Below are 17,472 nucleotides of genomic sequence, written 5' to 3'. Positions count from 1 at the left end.
TTCAAGAGATGCACCTTGAAGACATGCAAAAGTAAGCGAAATGGGGGAAAAAAGGAAGAATACGACACGACGGTTCATGCTGTTTCTGTTCACAGACATTCAGTTCTGACGAGAGCCGCTAAAACGCCTGGAGACGCAACACGGACATGCACTGTCATTTATTTAAGACTCTTTCACTGCTGCAACACTATCTCTCTCGCTCTTGGTGGGTGGGGGACGTTTTAGAGTAGGCAGTGACTTTGGCACTCATTGCCCAATTACCTTCACTGTCTGACACAGCGCAATGATAATCGTCTATAATGTACATATCGTCAGATTTGTAGACGTGCGTCCTGGGCAAGTCTCTTATGTGGTCCTGCACGTCTGGCAGGGAGTGGCTGGAGCCGTATGGATTGTAAGGATCTGGCCCCATATAGCCACGTCCGCCCATAGGTTTCCCCATAGGGCTGAGTGGACTCTCCTCCTCGGAGTACTGTGAGCGCAAGGTAGGACGTCCACTGTGGCCACCATAGCCGCTCCGATACGACCTCTCATAGTAGTCCCGCTCGTACGATCTGCTCCGGTAGCCCGAGTCCCTGGTCGCGACCTTGTCCATTACTGGCACGTAGCCGGTGGAGCGGGACCTGCCTTGGCTGTACAGTCGCTCGTCTTCCTCGTAGTAGCCCCTCTGAGGGTCGTAGACGGTCTTGCGCCCGAGCCCGTAAGCGAACTCGTCCTGGAGCTTTCGGGAACGGGAGCCGGAACCGTAGCCACTGGTCGCAGCCGTGCTCATGGTGTAGGAGGCCAGGTCCGCCTCCACGTCACGGGCCTCCTCGATGGGCGAGAACTTGGAGATCTTCTGCTCCATGCCTTGCTTGCGGTGCTTGCTCCTCTTGGTGGACATTACAGCTGGTGCCAAGCTCTTGGACGAGTGCCTCTGGGCTGCACGTGAACTTGTGGTTGACGAGTGCTTGTAGTCGTCATAGTAATAGGACGATCCCCCACCCATGCTACCGCTGCCCACTACCCGGCCGTACATATCTGCCCCTCGCGGATGGTAGCCGCCGGTGCTCTTACCCCTGCCGTGGTGATGGTCGTACTGGTCTTCCAGCTGCGCGTCCTCCGGTCGGCCGTAGGAGCTCCCTCCTCGCGTGTGGACGGCGTCGGCCCCGTAGCGCCCGTGACCCTCGGTGCGGTGCGGGTCAGCGGCCGTGCCCATGCCCTCCTTCGTCAGCTCGCTGATGTCATCGATCACCACGTAGCTCTTGGCACCGTTCTGATCCAGGTTAGCGGAACCATACATACCATCACTGGCATAGGTGGAAGGGCTGTCGACCGAGTGTAGTCGGTCAGATGCCTGGCCGTATGCGCTAGACATCGTGGTTGTGTACTGTCCGTAGGAACTGGCTGTGGTTGTGGTGTAGCCATAAGTGTTAGCGATAGTTGTTGTGTACTGGCCATAAGAGCTAGCCACAGTTGTAGTGTATTGGCCATAGGAGCTTGCGGTGGTCGTGGGGTAGCCTCCGTAAGAGCTGGAAACAGCTGTGGAGTATGGACCATAACTGCTTGCCATGGTTGTTGCGTACTGTCCATAAGCGGGGGCCATACCTGTCTGAGAGTAGGAGGTGTCTTGAGCGGTGGTTGTCACGACAACTGTCGGGTTGCTTATGACCTCATAATTAGTGGGCATCTTGTGCTCCAAATCAGCCAATGAGGTCTGACGGGGCCTCTGGTGCACAGTGAGGATGTCAGCCTGAGGTTGGTAAGTGCTTGCCTGGCTGACCGGGTAGGGTGGTGCCTGGCTCGGGTATGGAGTAGTGTGGGTTGGGTAAGGAGGTTGGCCACCAGGGGGTGGAGGCTGCTGGAACCCGGGATGTCCTGGCTGGGATGGAGGTTGCACACTGTGTTCAGTTGGGTAAGGAGGTTGGCCTGGTGGATAGGTTTGTGAGGGGAAGGTCCCTGGAGTCTGGTATGATGGGGGAGGATGATGGGTCTGCAGAGGGGTGGGTTGAGGGAGAGCCTGGGCCTGGGAGACAGTGGGGTAGGGAGGCTGGTTGTATCCAGTGGATTGGAAAGGGGTTGTGGGCTGTGGGGCGGGAACTGGCTGGCTCTGGGGGAACTGGTAGGAGACGAATGATGATGTAGGAGGGTACTGGGCGGCGGTACTCAGCTCACTGGAAAACTGACTGAGGGGCGCCGTGCTGGGTCTCGTCAGCAGGCCGTTGCTCTCGTAGGACGCCGCAGCCGCTGCCAAGCGCAGGTTGTTGAGCTCAGAGTCTGACATGTAGTCTCGTGCATCGCCCATGCAGCGCAGGTACGCCAGCTCCCGCCTCTCTCTCTCCTTCACCAGAGTCTCTTTGCGCTGATGGATGCCCTGCTCCAGGTAGCGGAGCTTGGCGTCTATCTCCTTCTCCTCCTCCTCCAGCTCCGCCTGCTGCTTGCGGAGCTTGGTAGACTCCTGCTCCACCGCCTTCAGCTCGTGGGTCAGGTCCTTCAGCAGGCTGGCCTTGGCGATCAGGCCAGGGCTGCGGCCAGCCTTCAGAGACGGCACCGAGGGCATATACATCTGGGGCAGGGCAGGGGTGACCATCGACAGCTGGGTCTCGTCGGGCGGGGGGCTGGGCAGGGTGCGCTTCACCTTCCTCAGGAGGGAGCTCTGCTGGAGGGCAGCCAGCTGCAGGGGGCACAAAGGCCAGGGAGAGTGGAGGTGGGGTCAGCACAGCATGCAAAAACACGGCATCAGAAAAAACACTCAGAAGTTCACACTGGCACATCGTGATGGAAAGCTACAGCAGTTTCACATATCCGATGTTGATATACATCCTAATGTTGGCAATTAATGAAGTAAATAGAACTGAAATGCAGATGTGTAGAATGCTGTTATATAGAATAGAATGTCTATATAAGAATGGCCAATATAGAATACCACTAATATCACTAAATTATACTAAATACCATTTACAATTTTTTTTATATGTTTTTGAAATAAGAATCATCTAATTTCGAGAAAGTAAATGTCAGCACAAAATCAAATCAGGTCTATAGTTGTGTCATACAAATTACGGAACCAAGAGCCCATTGACTAACTCCTTACATGACAGGTTGCTATGACTTCCAATACAATTACCTGTGGGTAATGACTCTCTCTAAAAGTGACATGCACTGTGAGCCCTCTTACCACCATTCTGGCTCTGAACCTTCGTTTTAATTGATTTATTTCAGACAGAGTCAAGCATTTGCCCTGTCTGATATGCTCCACAGGAAATTTCTGCTGGCTGGATAATGACTCCAGCCTAAAAGATGTCAGTGCTACGAAAGAAATCTTTAGTGCAGAGTTTGATTATCTTACGGTGGAGATAAATAAGGCATGCTCATGTGCAATAAAGCTAAGAAGGAGATAGATTTTCTTTGGATTGAACTAGATTAATCTTTTGAGAAAACCCAAATGGCACAAAGCTGCCGTTTTCCAAATTTTAGGTCAACAGGCAACAACAGTTCTACTGCAAGACTCCAATAGGAATAAACGTCTCAAATTAATTAATGATTTACCAATTTTGATTAAATGTGTACTTCCACTGGGAAGAGTGAAGGGCTGGGTCAGAATATGAAATATTCAGAAGGAAAAACTGGGTGATTATTAGACAGTGGTACTTTCAAATGCATGAGTTTTTTGGGGGATACAATCAATAATTAATAGGCCAATAAAGTAAGGTAAATACACAACTGCAGATAGTAAAATAAGCATTTAGTTATGTTACCAACAGCAACTCAAACAGAACTAAACATCGGTCTCGTCAAATACTACACAACAATAGACAAAATACCACAATTTCAGACAGGTCGGGAAGAGGGGGGGGGGGGGGGGGCAGCTGCAGCTTTCCTAGTTATATAGCAGGCTTTACTGGACCACTGCAAATCATTTAAAGTTGTTCCACACAGAAAGTATTCTTGGAGATATTAATGCTGAATGCAATTGTAAGAAAAATAACCTTAATGCCTACCTGACTCTGGAGTGCCTGTTGTTGAGACAGGTATAACCTGGCCTTCGCATGGTCATCTGTGGTCGGGCTGAGAGGTTTGGGGTCTGACATAGACCTCTGGACATTCTTCATTGGTCGAGGCAAAGTGGAGTGCCTCTGGGGTGACTCTGCAGTATAGGATTTCTGCTGTGGAGTGACGTGAGCCTTATTCAGCCTTTCACTGGATGCGAATGATGTCTCAATTAGGCGATGAGGAGACGCAAGCGGGGATACTGGCGAGTACAAGACCTGAGGAGACTTGGGTGGCTGCCGGATCAGGTTAGACAGAGATTCATTGTGCAGATGGTGCTGCTGCTGGTAGCTGATCTCTAATGGGTCTGGCTTTCGCCGCTCAAACTTGGACGCCTGCTGACGAGGAGAGAGGGGATCTGACGATGATCCAACAAGCTGGACACTTGTGGAGTAGGGGCTGATGGTGGTCGCCACGCTGATCTGTGGGACAACCACTCCCTGTGACTGGGCCTCGACGTCCGTTTGGCAAGCTAAACTCTGGCCTTTCTGTGTTCTCTCGGGGCCAGAGATGTAGTGGACGATTTCAACTTTATTTGGGTCAGGCACAGTCACCTGAATGGCAGGGGAGACTCTTCCCAACTGCTCTTTGTCTGTTTGACTAGAACAGTCCCGGATGGTTTGAATGGCTATGCTGGATGAGGACACCTTGGCAGCTGTGGAGGTGGTGGCAGTTGCGGAGTCAGTCTTGGCATCAGCCCCAGACTCGGAGTGGCGGGAATGGCGGGATCGCCGGCGTCTGACTGGTTGCTCCCACTCTGCCTTGTCATCGTCATCGTCTGTCTGAACACTGCAGTCAACGCTACGCCTGGTGCGTCGCCTTCTGGACATAAGGAACCTCTCCTCGCCATCCTCCTCATCTGTTTGCACACTGCTGTCCACAATTCTTCGTGTCAGAGGGAACATCGGCTCTCTTATGTCACCATCCTGGAGACGAGGCATGGACCTCTGTTTCCTCATAGATCTGGTTTCCTGCTCCTCACGCAAACACATCTCTGATGCAGAATTGGGCAGAGACCTAGAGGCCAGCTGCGAATCGCTGTACGTCATGTCTGGGACCAGTTCATGTTGAATGATTCTGCCTGTTTGGTCGCAAATTACATTGGCTGTGGCTACGGCTGCTGCAGCTGCAGCGGCGGTTTTCTGTCTCTTCTGTTCTTCAAGCTGCTGCTGCAGTTGATGCTGCAAAGACTGTATCTGGTCAAGTTGTGCTTTCTGCTGGGCGAGCTGCTCCTTCTGCAAGACGAGCTGCTTTTCTCTCTCGGCCTGCTGCTGATGTATGACCTGATGCTTGATGGTCTGCAGCTCCTGGATCTCCTGGTGTACCAACATCTGTTCCTTCTCACGTTGTCGTTGGAGCTCGACACGCTCCCTCTCAAGCTCCTCTTGCAGACGAAGCTGACGTAGTTTCTCCAGCTCCACACACTCTCTCTCAAGCTGAAGCAAATGCTCCTGTTGTCGCTGAAGCCTCTCTTCTTCCGGGTCTTTTGGTGCTGTTGCATCACTGCTGGTGGTGGCAGCAGATGGGGTTGGTGGAGGTGGCTGAGACTGGGGTTGGCTTGGTGGCTGACCATGAGTAGGTGGGTAGGCATAAGCCATGGGAGGTTGTGTTGGTGCTTGAGGCTGACTAGGGGCTTGCCCTGATGGTTGTGTCTGAGTGTGGTGGTGAGGCTGTGTCAGATTCATAGGCTGCTCTTGTGGTTGGTTTGTTGGCACAACAATGGGTGTTGGTCCTGGCATAGACGGGGGCTGGGCACCTGGTACACCAGATGATATGGGGGCAGAGACAGTCCCAGATACTGCAGAGCTCACGGTAGACTTCCCAAGGTACATAGGGGCATCTTGAACCATGGTCATTGGAGTTGGCTCACTGACCGCAGCGGCGGTGGTTGTTGGGAATTGGCTGGGAGCTGGGAAACGGCATGGGCCCTGTCCAGACATGGGTATCCTTGGAGTCATCACAGGCATTCTAGTGAGGCTGGCCAGAGGCACTGGGGTCATGTTTGGTGTGGGATATGGCCTGTAAACACCTCTGAGCAATGGCCTTAGCACAGAGGCTGGCTGTGTTGTGATTGGTACAGTGGAGGCAATGGGAGTGTTGATTGTGGAGAAAGTCATACCGTCGGCAGATCTTATGGCAGTTGGGTACATTGCTCGCAGACTTGCTTGTCTGGCATTGATGAGATTGGTTAATGCTTGGCTGTGAGAGAGAGGCTTTCCATCTGGACCAAACATTAGATTTGGCCTGAGTCCTGCCAGGCCTTGTGGCAGACCCATTCTACCTGGTGGAATAATTCCTCTTCCAGTACCAAATTGCGCTGCAAGATCAGGGTTGCTGCCAAAGCGGTCCATTGAATTCAAGGCTGCACACATACGGCTTATCTCCCGAGCAGTAGTTGCACTATACTGAGCAAGATTAGACTCCTGGAAATTGGCTAGATCTCGAGCGGAGTATCCATAGTCTGCACTAATGTTAGATAGAGAGTTGAATCTTCTTATAGGTAGAGGAGGAACTGTCACATCTCCTCCTCCATGTCGTAAATCAGTATAAGAACCATACTGGAGTCCAATGCCCATCTGACCTCGTTCATAAGGATTTTTCATTGCTGTGAGATCCACAGCATATTCTCCAGATGCCTGAAGGTGTGGGTCAAGCTTTGAATGGAAGGATGATAGTCCGGCATCAGCTAGGTTAGTGTCAGACATAGAGGGTTGTAGCCGACTTGGGAAGGGCAGTGTATAGGATTTCATAGCTATATCCTGATAATTCAGGGCATCTACACCTGTCTCAATTGGTTGGTAAAGTTGTGGCGGTGCAGATGGTGGACGTGGAGGCTCAATGACACCAGGTGCTTCATCTGGATTTGGGTTTTGGGAGAAGGGACCTCCAACGCAAGTGCCACCAAAGGGTAAATTGTAAACAACGTCACAGCAGGCTACTTGATTTTCTGCTTTAATCTGGCCAGTAAGATCTACAATATCCTGACCATCTTCTGACCTAACGAGTTGGGAAACTGGACCTCCTTGTGAGATACCATCCATCTGCACCATCACTGCATGAGGTTTGGTAGTGGCCAGGTTCACTATACCTTGCGCAGGTGGCATCTCAATGGACACCCCAGCACTGTATATCTCAGGTGCAACAGCAGGTGATATGGCACTGACAACAGGTTGGGCACTGCTGGATTGGCTCACCACCAGGTCTTTCTTTAGCACTGGGGTTTGACCGCTCAGGTTGAATCTTGAGAATGAACCCGTTTGCTGCAGGTGGTGATGCTGCTGAAGCTGCTGTTCCAGTAACTGCTGTTGCTGTTGGAGCTTTTGCTGCTGCTGACGCAGCTGCTCCTGTTGATGGCTCAAGTCCTCTAGCTTTGCATCAATCTTTGGAATTGTAGGGTCGATCTGGACAGGCTTTGATGGAGCCAGGCATACAGCTACCATACCCTGACCCAGATCCACTCTGTTCTGGAGAGGATCACCATATATGACAGGTTGCTTGTGTTGGGAATAGAACATGGATGCTGCCACTGTGACACTCACAGTTGTAGGTGTCGAAGCCATCATATGCGGTTGCTCCTGAGCATTGAGGTTCATGATCAGTGGCTGGACAATTGTTGAGTGCCGAATAGGGCTGCCCTCTGCACTGCCTGAAAACTTTCGTGAGTCTGTGGCTAATGAAGTTAAGTCCATCCCTTGGTCTGTCATGATAATTGGAGTTGGCTTCAATGGAGTCCTCAGGTCTACTACACTCCCACCAAGAATCATTTGACCTTGTTCCACTCTGGAGGTGCCCGGAACAGTAGATATTCTGCAGAGGGATATGTTTTCCATAGAGAGAGACCCACGAGTGTATGTGCTTGCCGTAGTGACCATGCTTGTGCCAACACTGACTTTCTCCACACGGCGGGTCCTGTAGAGACCATGGGAAGGTGACTGTTGATGAGGTGGTGTATCTGGAGGGCTCATAGGTGGGGAGTAGGCATCAAAAGTAGACTGGCGACTGAATCTCGTAGGTGAGGAAAGAGGAGAAGTGGCAGTGTTGACAGTCACTGGCCTAGAAGGACTCGTGGGCTCGTAATCCATTGGAGCCTCTTGCGAGGACTGTTGTCTGAAAAGACGGGGAGATGGTGACCTGTGGGGTGTCTGGGTCCCCTGGGCTATCACCGGAGAGGTAGGGGAACCCCCTGCTTGCGCAGAACTGAATGTCTGGGTTGAAAATTCAGCTGTCCTCCTACTGTGGTGTGTTGGGCTGTGTGTTGGTGATGTAGTTGGAGAGAGTGGAGGACTTGAACTTTTGTAATAAGAGTACACTTTGGTTGTACGAGGCTCCATTGTGGTTTCTGATGAGGTTGAACTGTCTCTCATTTGCAATCCTCTGCCATCAGCCACCCTCCTTCCTGAGCTGTCTCTTTGACTGTATGCCTGAGTCATCTCTGCTATTTTGCTGGAGACGTTTGAGACTGTGGTAGTAGTTGTGGCAGTGCTGCCAGTTTGGCGGCCATACAAATTAGACTGTGTTGAGGTCACTGTGTGGCTGACACTGGTGTGGGAGACTGTTACGGCATCTCTAGCGTATACACCATAGGCTGCTATCGTAGTGGCCGCAGCTACAGGTGTAATGCCATTTTTACCGGTCTGACCTTTGAGCCTGTCTTTTTGAGCATCTTTTGAAAAATGCTGAGTTACACGTACGTCAGGAATGCCCCTACCAGTTTCAGCAAATGAAACAGGAGCGGAGAGTTGAGTGGGGCTAGTGCCTGGGGTCAAAAGGGCATTACTTTGCTCCAGCAGTTTGGCAAAAGCTGAGCCTGTATCTAGAAGTTGCTTGTCAGGATAGGTTCCCTCAATATCTCCTTGTTCGTCCAACTCTTTTGTGATGTTTTGGGAGGTCTGACGAATCTCTTCATAGATATCCCCACTCTCCTCATTGTCATACTCAGTTTCATCTTGATCAACATATTCATACTCATCCTCATACTGCTGTCCATTTCTTATGCCCTCCTGTTGAAAGGCGCTTGTGTTGTACTGCTGCCCTGAACGAGACGGCTGCTGCTGCTGCTGCTGTTGCTGCTGCTGCTTCTGTTGCTTCTGCAACATCTCTGCTTTCCTCATCATTTCCTCATAGACTTCTTCGGCACTCTTTAAAGGCTTGCCACTCACTGAGGTAGTCGTGGTTGTGGTAGAGGAGGTCGTTTCAGGCTTTTCAGTAGGAGAGTACAGAGACATAAATGTTGGCAGGTTGTACTCACTGCCGGACTTGTAGAGCTTGGATGATACCTCATAGCCCTCAGCCTCCGAGTCAATGGAGGGAGAGTACTCTGAGCAGGAGGATCGGTGCAATTCCTCCATTTCAGCAGCCTGTCTCAGCTCCTCCGTGGGGGAGGCGTCTTCAATGGGAGACAGGTTACTGGGAGGAGTCTTGGACCTCTCCCTCCGCCTCTGAGCCCTCAATTCCTCCTTGTCTCGTTTGGTCTTTCGGGCCGTGCTACGTATCCTCTGCTGCTCTACCTCCCGCATCTTCTCCTGCTCCCTGAGGAGCTCCTCTTCCTCTCTCAGCTCGTCCTCCTCCGAAGAGTCCTCGATGGTGGGCAGCAGTGGACCGTGGGAGCGGTGTCGGGCCTTCCTCTGCTGCTTGGCCTCCTCCAGCCTCTGCCTACGGCTGGGGCTGCTGTCGCTGTCGTCCTCCATCGAGGAGATGGAAGTGGGCGAGGTGCCAGAGGTGTAGCTGGAGGTGGTGGGTGGTAAAGTGGAGGAGTACTCCCCTCTCGAACGCTCCTCTGGGGAGCCCGTGAGGCTCTCCATCTCAAGCTCGGGTTCTCTGTCCAGGCTTAGGTCATTCTCATTGCTCAGTTCGATGTCTCGGTTGTAGCTGCTTGTGTTGTTTAACTCAATGGTCTTAAATCGGCGCAGACCGCCTTGTGAGGCCATCAAGTCCTCCTCTCCTTCCTCAGCATAGCCTTTTTTCACGTCACTAGATTTGGTTTCTTCCTCAAAGCTACTCGAGTGGTGTGTGAGGCGTCGTTTCTCTTTCCCTGATTCGCTGGTGTGCTTGTGTGTCTTTTTTGATTTTTGGTATCCATATCCCTCGTCTTCCTCGTCCTCCTCCATTTCCTCCTCCTCTTCCTCTTCATTATCCTCATCCGCGCTCATTTCCATAATCTGCCTCCTCATATACTCCTCGTCGGTCATTTCAGAGGGATCTGGTTTCTTTTTGTGACTACTCTCCTCTCCTGCGGCAGCCATGGCTCGAAGCTCTCGTTTGGCCTCCCAGTCGGCCAGATCTTCCTCTTCCTCCATGATGTCCTCCAGTTCTTCGTCGGAGTCGTAGGCCTCAGGACTGATCGAGAGTGAATGCGGCCGATGTCCCGCGTCTCGGGAATGATGCCGACCTCTGCCACGCTCATGCTCCCTGTCCTTCTCCTGGTCCTTCACCTTGGACTCCAGTAATGGTCTCATGGAGCTCTCTAGCTTGGTGATCTCGGAGGGGCTGGGAGGAGTGTGGCGGCCAGTCAGGCCTCTCTCGCTCAGCTTCATCTCCTCCTCCTGGATGAGGCCGGTGATCTCGCTGTGCGAGCTCGAGATGCCGTCTGAGGAGTACCCAGTGTCACTCAGGCTCTGGGGACTCCTGGAGAGGTCATGGGTGCTGTTTGTTTTGTTCGCCTCCTGGAGGGGAAAAAATGAAGAAAAAAAACACCATTTACATGTATTCATTTAGCAGACACTTCCATCCAAAGCGACTTACATTTGTCAATTACATTACAAGGCCTAATGTCCCCAGAGTTTACTTGGGGTAAGTAAGTACCTTGCTCAAGGGCACAACAGTGGAAGCCAGGGATTGAACCCACAACTTTTCAGGCTACTGCATGCAAGTCTCAGACCACCTTGATTAGACTTGCAAAATGAAAGATGGCTAGCCATTTCTACACTCAAGGCATTCCATGAATATATCTACTTTATCATTTATACTCTCCAGGCTGTCAACGTCATGGTGTTCAGAGTTAGTGAAACTCGTTTAAGTGTTTGCATATATACTGAAGAGTTATTTTATGGCCATACTGGCTATGGAGTCCCTGCATATTCATGCAGCTTCTGTTCTCTGACTGTCTCAAAGACTGACAGCTGAGATGAAATGAGGCGGCAAAAAAGACATTACTGTCTTCTTCCACTGCCCCCTATTTCTGCCTTTCCTCCTCTCTCTAAGTGTAAATCTATGACTATCGCTTTCTCAGCACTGTCTTCCTGAGCATAAATCCCAAAAGTCACCAACTGAAACCAGAGTAAGCAGAGCAAGGTTTTAACAAAGGCAGTTATTTTCTTCTACTATAAAGATTTCAACTTTAAGTGCAAGTGTGTTTTGATGTTAAAATCCAGTGGGTGAACTTGAGTCTTAAGCTTATAATATAAACTCCTTTCTAAAATCTTGAATGTACTAAAAATGCAAAACATTACAGTTTGGGTTAAATCGGTAAAAGCAGTTGTATTGAGAGATGCATACTTGAAATGACAGATACTACTCACTCTCATTTCAGACATATCAGTCATCATCTATAAGCATTCAGCAGTCTTTTCAGCTGTCAATCTTCATTTCATGCAAGGGGGAATTATGACCAAATTATGTCTCACCTCATAATATCTTGACTTTTGAGTTTCCCTCTTCTCATCTTTAGCTGGAGTAATGGTTGGTGTTTGCTCTTGTATCCCCTTCTTAAGAGCAGGCTTAGAGTCCTTGGACTCTGGTTCCTTCTCCGTTTTGGAGGTGGTGATATCCTTCTCCAAATTCTTTTGCTGTTTCTGCGTCTCGCTGGAGGTAGTGGTCTGACCAGGGGCTTTTGCATCCCCTGGTGCCTTAGCAGCCGTTGGGGCGAAGGGACCGCTCCCCTGAGCCAAGGGAGCTTTCTGCTGTGATTGCATTGCCTTCGGCCCCTCCTGCTGCTGATTGGACACTTTCTGCGAGGGCGGCTGCTGAGCTGGCTGCTGACTGGCCGGCGCTTGGTGTCGAGGCGATCCCATTGGTTGGTGCTTGGGAGACGGCTGGGGAACAGGAAGAGGCATGTCTCCGAGCCCGCCTGACATTAGCCGCTGTGTTTGACAGTTCAGGCAGAGCCATTCTTTTTTCTGCAAGAGGAAGACCAGAAGAGGCTTATTAGGCAATGGTTAACTTAGTTAATAGCCTGACAGAAACAATTCACATGCTAACTCAATTTCATGAAAGGCTTGGCATATTGTGAGTTTGACATTATGAACTGCTTGGATATGATTATTCCATTTCAGTGTAGACACACTTTCAAATAATGTAATACACGATGCCAAATATGTTTTGCCAAATACATCTGTGGTTGAGATACTAGAAAACATCAAATAATAAGGGTGCCTCATGAGGGTAAAATATCAATCCCAAGAGAATAAAACATATTCATAATCCCATGAAGACAAAACAAAGCATTTGGATGGATTGGAAGGGGGGAGGGGGAGGGGATGATCATCTCTACTTAAATGTGCAAAAGTGGACCATGACAGTGAAGGTGCTGGGGGTACAAAGATGTATATAGAGAGAATGGTTGAAGCAGAGGAGTAAAGTAGAACAGCAGAAGAAGCAACAGAACAGATTTAAATGAGGCTTTTGGCATTCGCAGCCCTGGGAAAGCCTTTCTCAGTGGACTAGCCAGTAGCGTGGGCATTATAGGGCATACATCTGGGGCATCTGCATACACACAACCTGTACTTTTGCGCCACCTACCCACCATAAGCCTCTCATATCCACAGGCCCTAATTTTGTCCAACAACCACCTTTCATAACCATTTAACCTCAACATCCATGGGACACTTCCGATAACTGACGCTGTGCCCGTTCCACCTTCCAGAAATACTTCAAACACATGAGAGCAATGGATTGCAGGAGTATGTGACTGCTCAGCAAATTGACTCTAAGTAGAGTTTGCAATCCAATTCCATGATGGAACTTAATGTCGCCAGAGCTAATGTCAGGAGAGTGACTAAGAATGACTCAAACATCCACTGGTCAGGGAGTGACCCTTTTTAATATGTGCCAATGTGCATTAGTGTAAAAAAGAAAAGATGTGGAATGAGAAAAGAACAGAATATTAAAGAGAGTGAGAGAGAGAAAGAGAGAGAGTGTGTGTGTGTGTGTGAGAGAGAGAGAGAGAAAGAGAGAGAGAAAAAGAGAGAAAGACTAAGTAGTGCTGAAATGTAAAGCCAACCATTAAGATGATGAGGAGCCATTCTGGTGCTAATGCTAATGTGCTAATGTTCTATTCTCTAAGCCTCAGAAGCACTGGGTGGCAGGCAACAGTGTGGGAATAAAGACCCTGTCATAAAAAGGAAAACACTCCACATACATAATGTAACACTCGCTCGCTCTCTCTCACCGTGAGGTCAGACTCTACTACGCCAGAGATGGAAATACTGTAAGTTAAAACATGTAAAAAGCCAGCGCATACCTTGGTGACCCTTCCATTTTTGTATACATCTATTTGTAAAATACTAATAGAAGTGTGCTCGTTGTAGGACATCTGCACAGATATATGAATAATAATGTTGTTTACATTTGCATTCATTTTACTTTAACAAAGACAAGAAGTTACAACATACATACAAGTAGAGGTTTTTTTCTGCATTTGACTGGCTGAATGTGATGTGTAGGAAGACATTCCAGTTGCATATATTATGCTGGAAATTTACAGTCACATTTTGGATTGCATTTGACACAGCCATGCCTGATGACATCACATGAAAATGCCTCCAATCATGGGGATTGAGTCAGGGGAGTTAACATCCCTAATCAGATAATAGTTTCAATTAATGGGAAAGTTTTTCCGGGTCTTTGTGGCTCCTAGCAGAGAGAGACTAGAGTCAAACACAAGAAGCAGATAAAAGCCTTTTTGTGTCTATAGCGTCTTTGCCTGGATAATCATCAATGCTTCAATGCTCTATCACAATCTTGAAATTAGATTTGATTTTCAAACACGACGGCCATGCGCATGATAGGACTGCTAATACACTAATACCAGAACACTGACTGCTTTTGGTATCCTTTGTACTTTCTCCCCACTTTGTACCAGACACTACATTATATTAAAAGCTTTAAAGGAGAATTCGGGTAATTTTTCACATAGATCTCTGTTTCCCAAGAGGTCACGAGTACTGTCGAGTATGAAAACAAACTAAAACAAATGGTTCTAGCTCGAGCAGCACCAGCCAACAGCTGGAGCTGCCAGGGTGTAGCACTGTCGCTAGAATTCTCCTTTAAAACTAAAGGTGGGGGTCGCTGTGGCGCAGCAGGCTACAGCGCTCCTACAATATACGGGTCCGAGTCCCCACGGGGACCCAGGTTCAAATCCAGCCTGCGGTCCCGATCCCACCCCATCTCTCTCTCTCTCCCACTTGTTTTCTGTCTACATCTGCACTTTCACTATCACAATAAAAGCAAAAAGGCCAAAAAATATACTTAAAAGGAAAAAAACTAAGGGTGACGTTTCTAAGATCTTTCAGGCCCTTTGGGCACAGTGAACACATGATCACACCATATCACAAATATGGTGACATATAATATGACGTGATATTTAAAGGGATAAGACAGAGATTAGCGCACGTCTCTGGCCTCCGGCTCCTACTGTAAGTGTCGTAGATATTAATCACGATATTAGGCAAAGACATTTCAAGGCTGATTAATTGTATAGGCTACCACACGAGAGAAAATCAGACTGCTTGGCTTGTTTACTAGTCAATAACCCTCTATAAAAACACAAAGATCCATCTGATTCCTCAAGACCAGTTTTGAATTAATATTTTACAGCGCAGCGGGAGGTTAAACGAACAGGGATCGCCGCTGCTTCAGCTGCATGACAATGAAACATCTGCTGCCCCAATGTCCATCATCTCGCCAGCACATCACAATAAACTGAGCTCAGAGTGTGAGGGTTTCTCCTGGGAAAATGAGAGCTGTTTGGGAACAGCCGAGCGGCTATCCTCGGTGATGATAGCTTGATGTTTTTTTTGCAATTTAATAGGTTTTGCATGAGGTGCTTTAAGCGGTTTTGTTGTTCTGATGACTAACCACTAGTCAGAGCATTAGAATGCAGGGGGAGAGCACAGTTTGAAGGCATTCAGTATCATCTTTGCAGAGTGCATCCAATTAATTTCTATCGCACCACTATGATTCCATAACTTTAAGACTCCACACTAGGTTTGAAAATACAGCATTTTTAATCACAACAGTTCTTACTACTGCTTTCTCTAACTCGTCTGATGTCGATCTTGGCTAACCAAAACAATAGAGAGTCACTGCCTGTTACAGCACAAACTCTCAAAGTCCCCTTAACCAGGGCACACAGATGATATTCTGCAGTCTCTTTAACAGACATTAGCAACTAACAACACTAAGATTTTGCATGTAATGATGAACCAAGGGTCAAAAATGGCTGTTATACAGGTATGATCATTAGACAGATCTCTACTATTATTATATGGACATACAGATGTATTTTCAGGTTTTGTTTTGTTTTAGTGATGAGTTTTAGTCCAACATAGCGAGTAATGATGTAACCTGTGTACACTCTTACCACTACTATAAGAACGTACGTAAGTAGATGGAACCTTCAATATTGTTTAAAGAACCATTTAGGAATTCCATACATGAAGCATGCAATAGAACCATTTTTGGTATATAACCAAATAGATTTGGTTCTAGGTTCTAAAATGTGGGCTGCTGACTCCTAATGGAGAAAGAGAGAACATTCTGGATGTTATTACTACATTGACACATTTCAGTACAGATATCGGACTGATTACATTGAATTAAGCATGACCAGGCACTCTTACCTCATTAAAAAACAAATTGAAAAAGTTCATATTATCTGTGGGTACAGGGTACAATCTTCCTCTATGCTGAGCAAAAGGCACAAATTCCCTACAAACACGCAAATTCATCATCATCATTAGGTTTGTCAACACTACTCTCAGAGGTTGAGGCCCCCCTCATGAATATTATTCCAGCAGCTTAGCACATGGCTATTTACAGGCAAAGCAAATTAATTACACCTGAGGGTCAAGCCTGATTTTCACACTTTACACCAGCTTAGTTCTGTAATTGGATCCTGGCTGGTGGATTCAATGAAAAATGCAGAGGCGTTCTGTTCCGACTCATTACTTTGCCACTGGGGTTGCAAATTCACTATTTAAAGTATAGGGTTGGTGTGGCTTCACTTTTTATACATCCCGGTGGGGGCAAATGAAAATGAATGTGAACACGGTTCATAGGAGCAACTTTAGAAGTCTCAGTGATTCCAGTACTCTACTCTCTCCAGGCGGATGACCAGGCTTTCCACCACAGGGATGAGTGACCATTCTAACATTCTCACAAAATGTTGTGGTTGTTAGTCTATTGAGCAGTGGTTGTTGCAAAGGGTGTAGCAGTATAGTATAACAACAACAACAACAAACAATGTGAAGCATTTCAGACAGGTGCATTGCCACAGTCCAGCTGATAGGTGGCAGCACACAGACTATGAGGGAGGGGCTAAGAGAGATAGACCCACAGAAAGGGAGAGAGAGAGAGAGGGAGAGGGAGAGAGAAAGAGAGAGAGGGAGAGGGAGAGAAAAAGAGAGAGGTAGAGCTGTAAATGACAGATTTCCAGGCCACTGATGAGCACAACCACCACTCCTGCTGAAACTGACTCATTTTCTCTTTCACTTGTAAGGCAGCACCTCCAATCTCTCCCTTTCTCCAACCCTCTCTCTCTCTTTCTCTCTCTCTCTCTCTCTCTCTCACACACACACACACACACACACACACACACACACACACACACACACAGTGGGAGAGTGAGAGAGAAGGACAGGGAGACCACGCTCTAGTAAAGGCTGCTGTAAGAACTGCAACACTCCACCGCCATTTATAAATAGTAGAGTGAACATAAGCCCTTCAACCAGTATATATAATCAACCCCGTCCCCAGCATGCAGTCACACTCTCTTTCTCTCTCTCTCTCTCTCTCTCTCGCTTACTTGCACACACACACACACACACACACACACACACACACACACACACACACACACACACACACACACACACACAGAGGCAGTACCGTTCTGCTCTGTCACACTTCCTCATCATCCCCCCACAAGGCAGTAAAGAACAGCTCAAAATGGATTGAGAGAGAGAGGGAGAAGGAGGGAGAGAGAGATAGAGAGAGAGAGAAGGAGAAAGAGAGAAGGGGGAGGGGAACTGCTGCTGACCTAAGGAAAATGGAGAGGAAGATGGGGAATGTGAGAGGGAATGAGGGATGGGGTAAAGGAAAAGAAATGTTCAGGAAAGAGGGAGATAATGGCAGCTAAAACAAAGAGAACATTAAACAGGCTATGCTAAAATAAGATTAGGACTCTAAATTAGAATGAAACGAAGGAGACGCATCCTTTCTGCACTA

General features: G+C 48.4%; 1 protein-coding gene across 1 annotated transcript in view; it reads right to left on the bottom strand.

Moving 5' to 3' along the window:
- Positions 1–17,472, bottom strand: part of bsna (bassoon presynaptic cytomatrix protein a) — an 84,504-nt gene that overhangs the window by 5,561 nt on the left and 61,471 nt on the right. The window contains exons 5-11 of the mRNA XM_062542055.1: positions 11,652–12,143; positions 8,721–10,691; positions 7,437–7,961; positions 6,857–7,346; positions 5,904–5,957; positions 3,981–5,785; positions 262–2,653 (exon numbers count right to left, since the gene is read on the bottom strand). Coding sequence (XP_062398039.1) covers positions 262–2,653; positions 3,981–5,785; positions 5,904–5,957; positions 6,857–7,346; positions 7,437–7,961; positions 8,721–10,691; positions 11,652–12,143 — 7,729 coding nt within the window. The remainder of the gene's footprint in view (positions 1–261; positions 2,654–3,980; positions 5,786–5,903; positions 5,958–6,856; positions 7,347–7,436; positions 7,962–8,720; positions 10,692–11,651; positions 12,144–17,472) is intronic.

This window comes from Sardina pilchardus, chromosome 7 (genome assembly GCF_963854185.1).
Source record: "Sardina pilchardus chromosome 7, fSarPil1.1, whole genome shotgun sequence".
NCBI classification, from domain to species: domain Eukaryota; kingdom Metazoa; phylum Chordata; class Actinopteri; order Clupeiformes; family Clupeidae; genus Sardina; species Sardina pilchardus.
The sequence above is the reverse complement of the archived record's forward strand: the minus strand, read 5'-3'. Positions and strand labels throughout refer to the sequence as shown.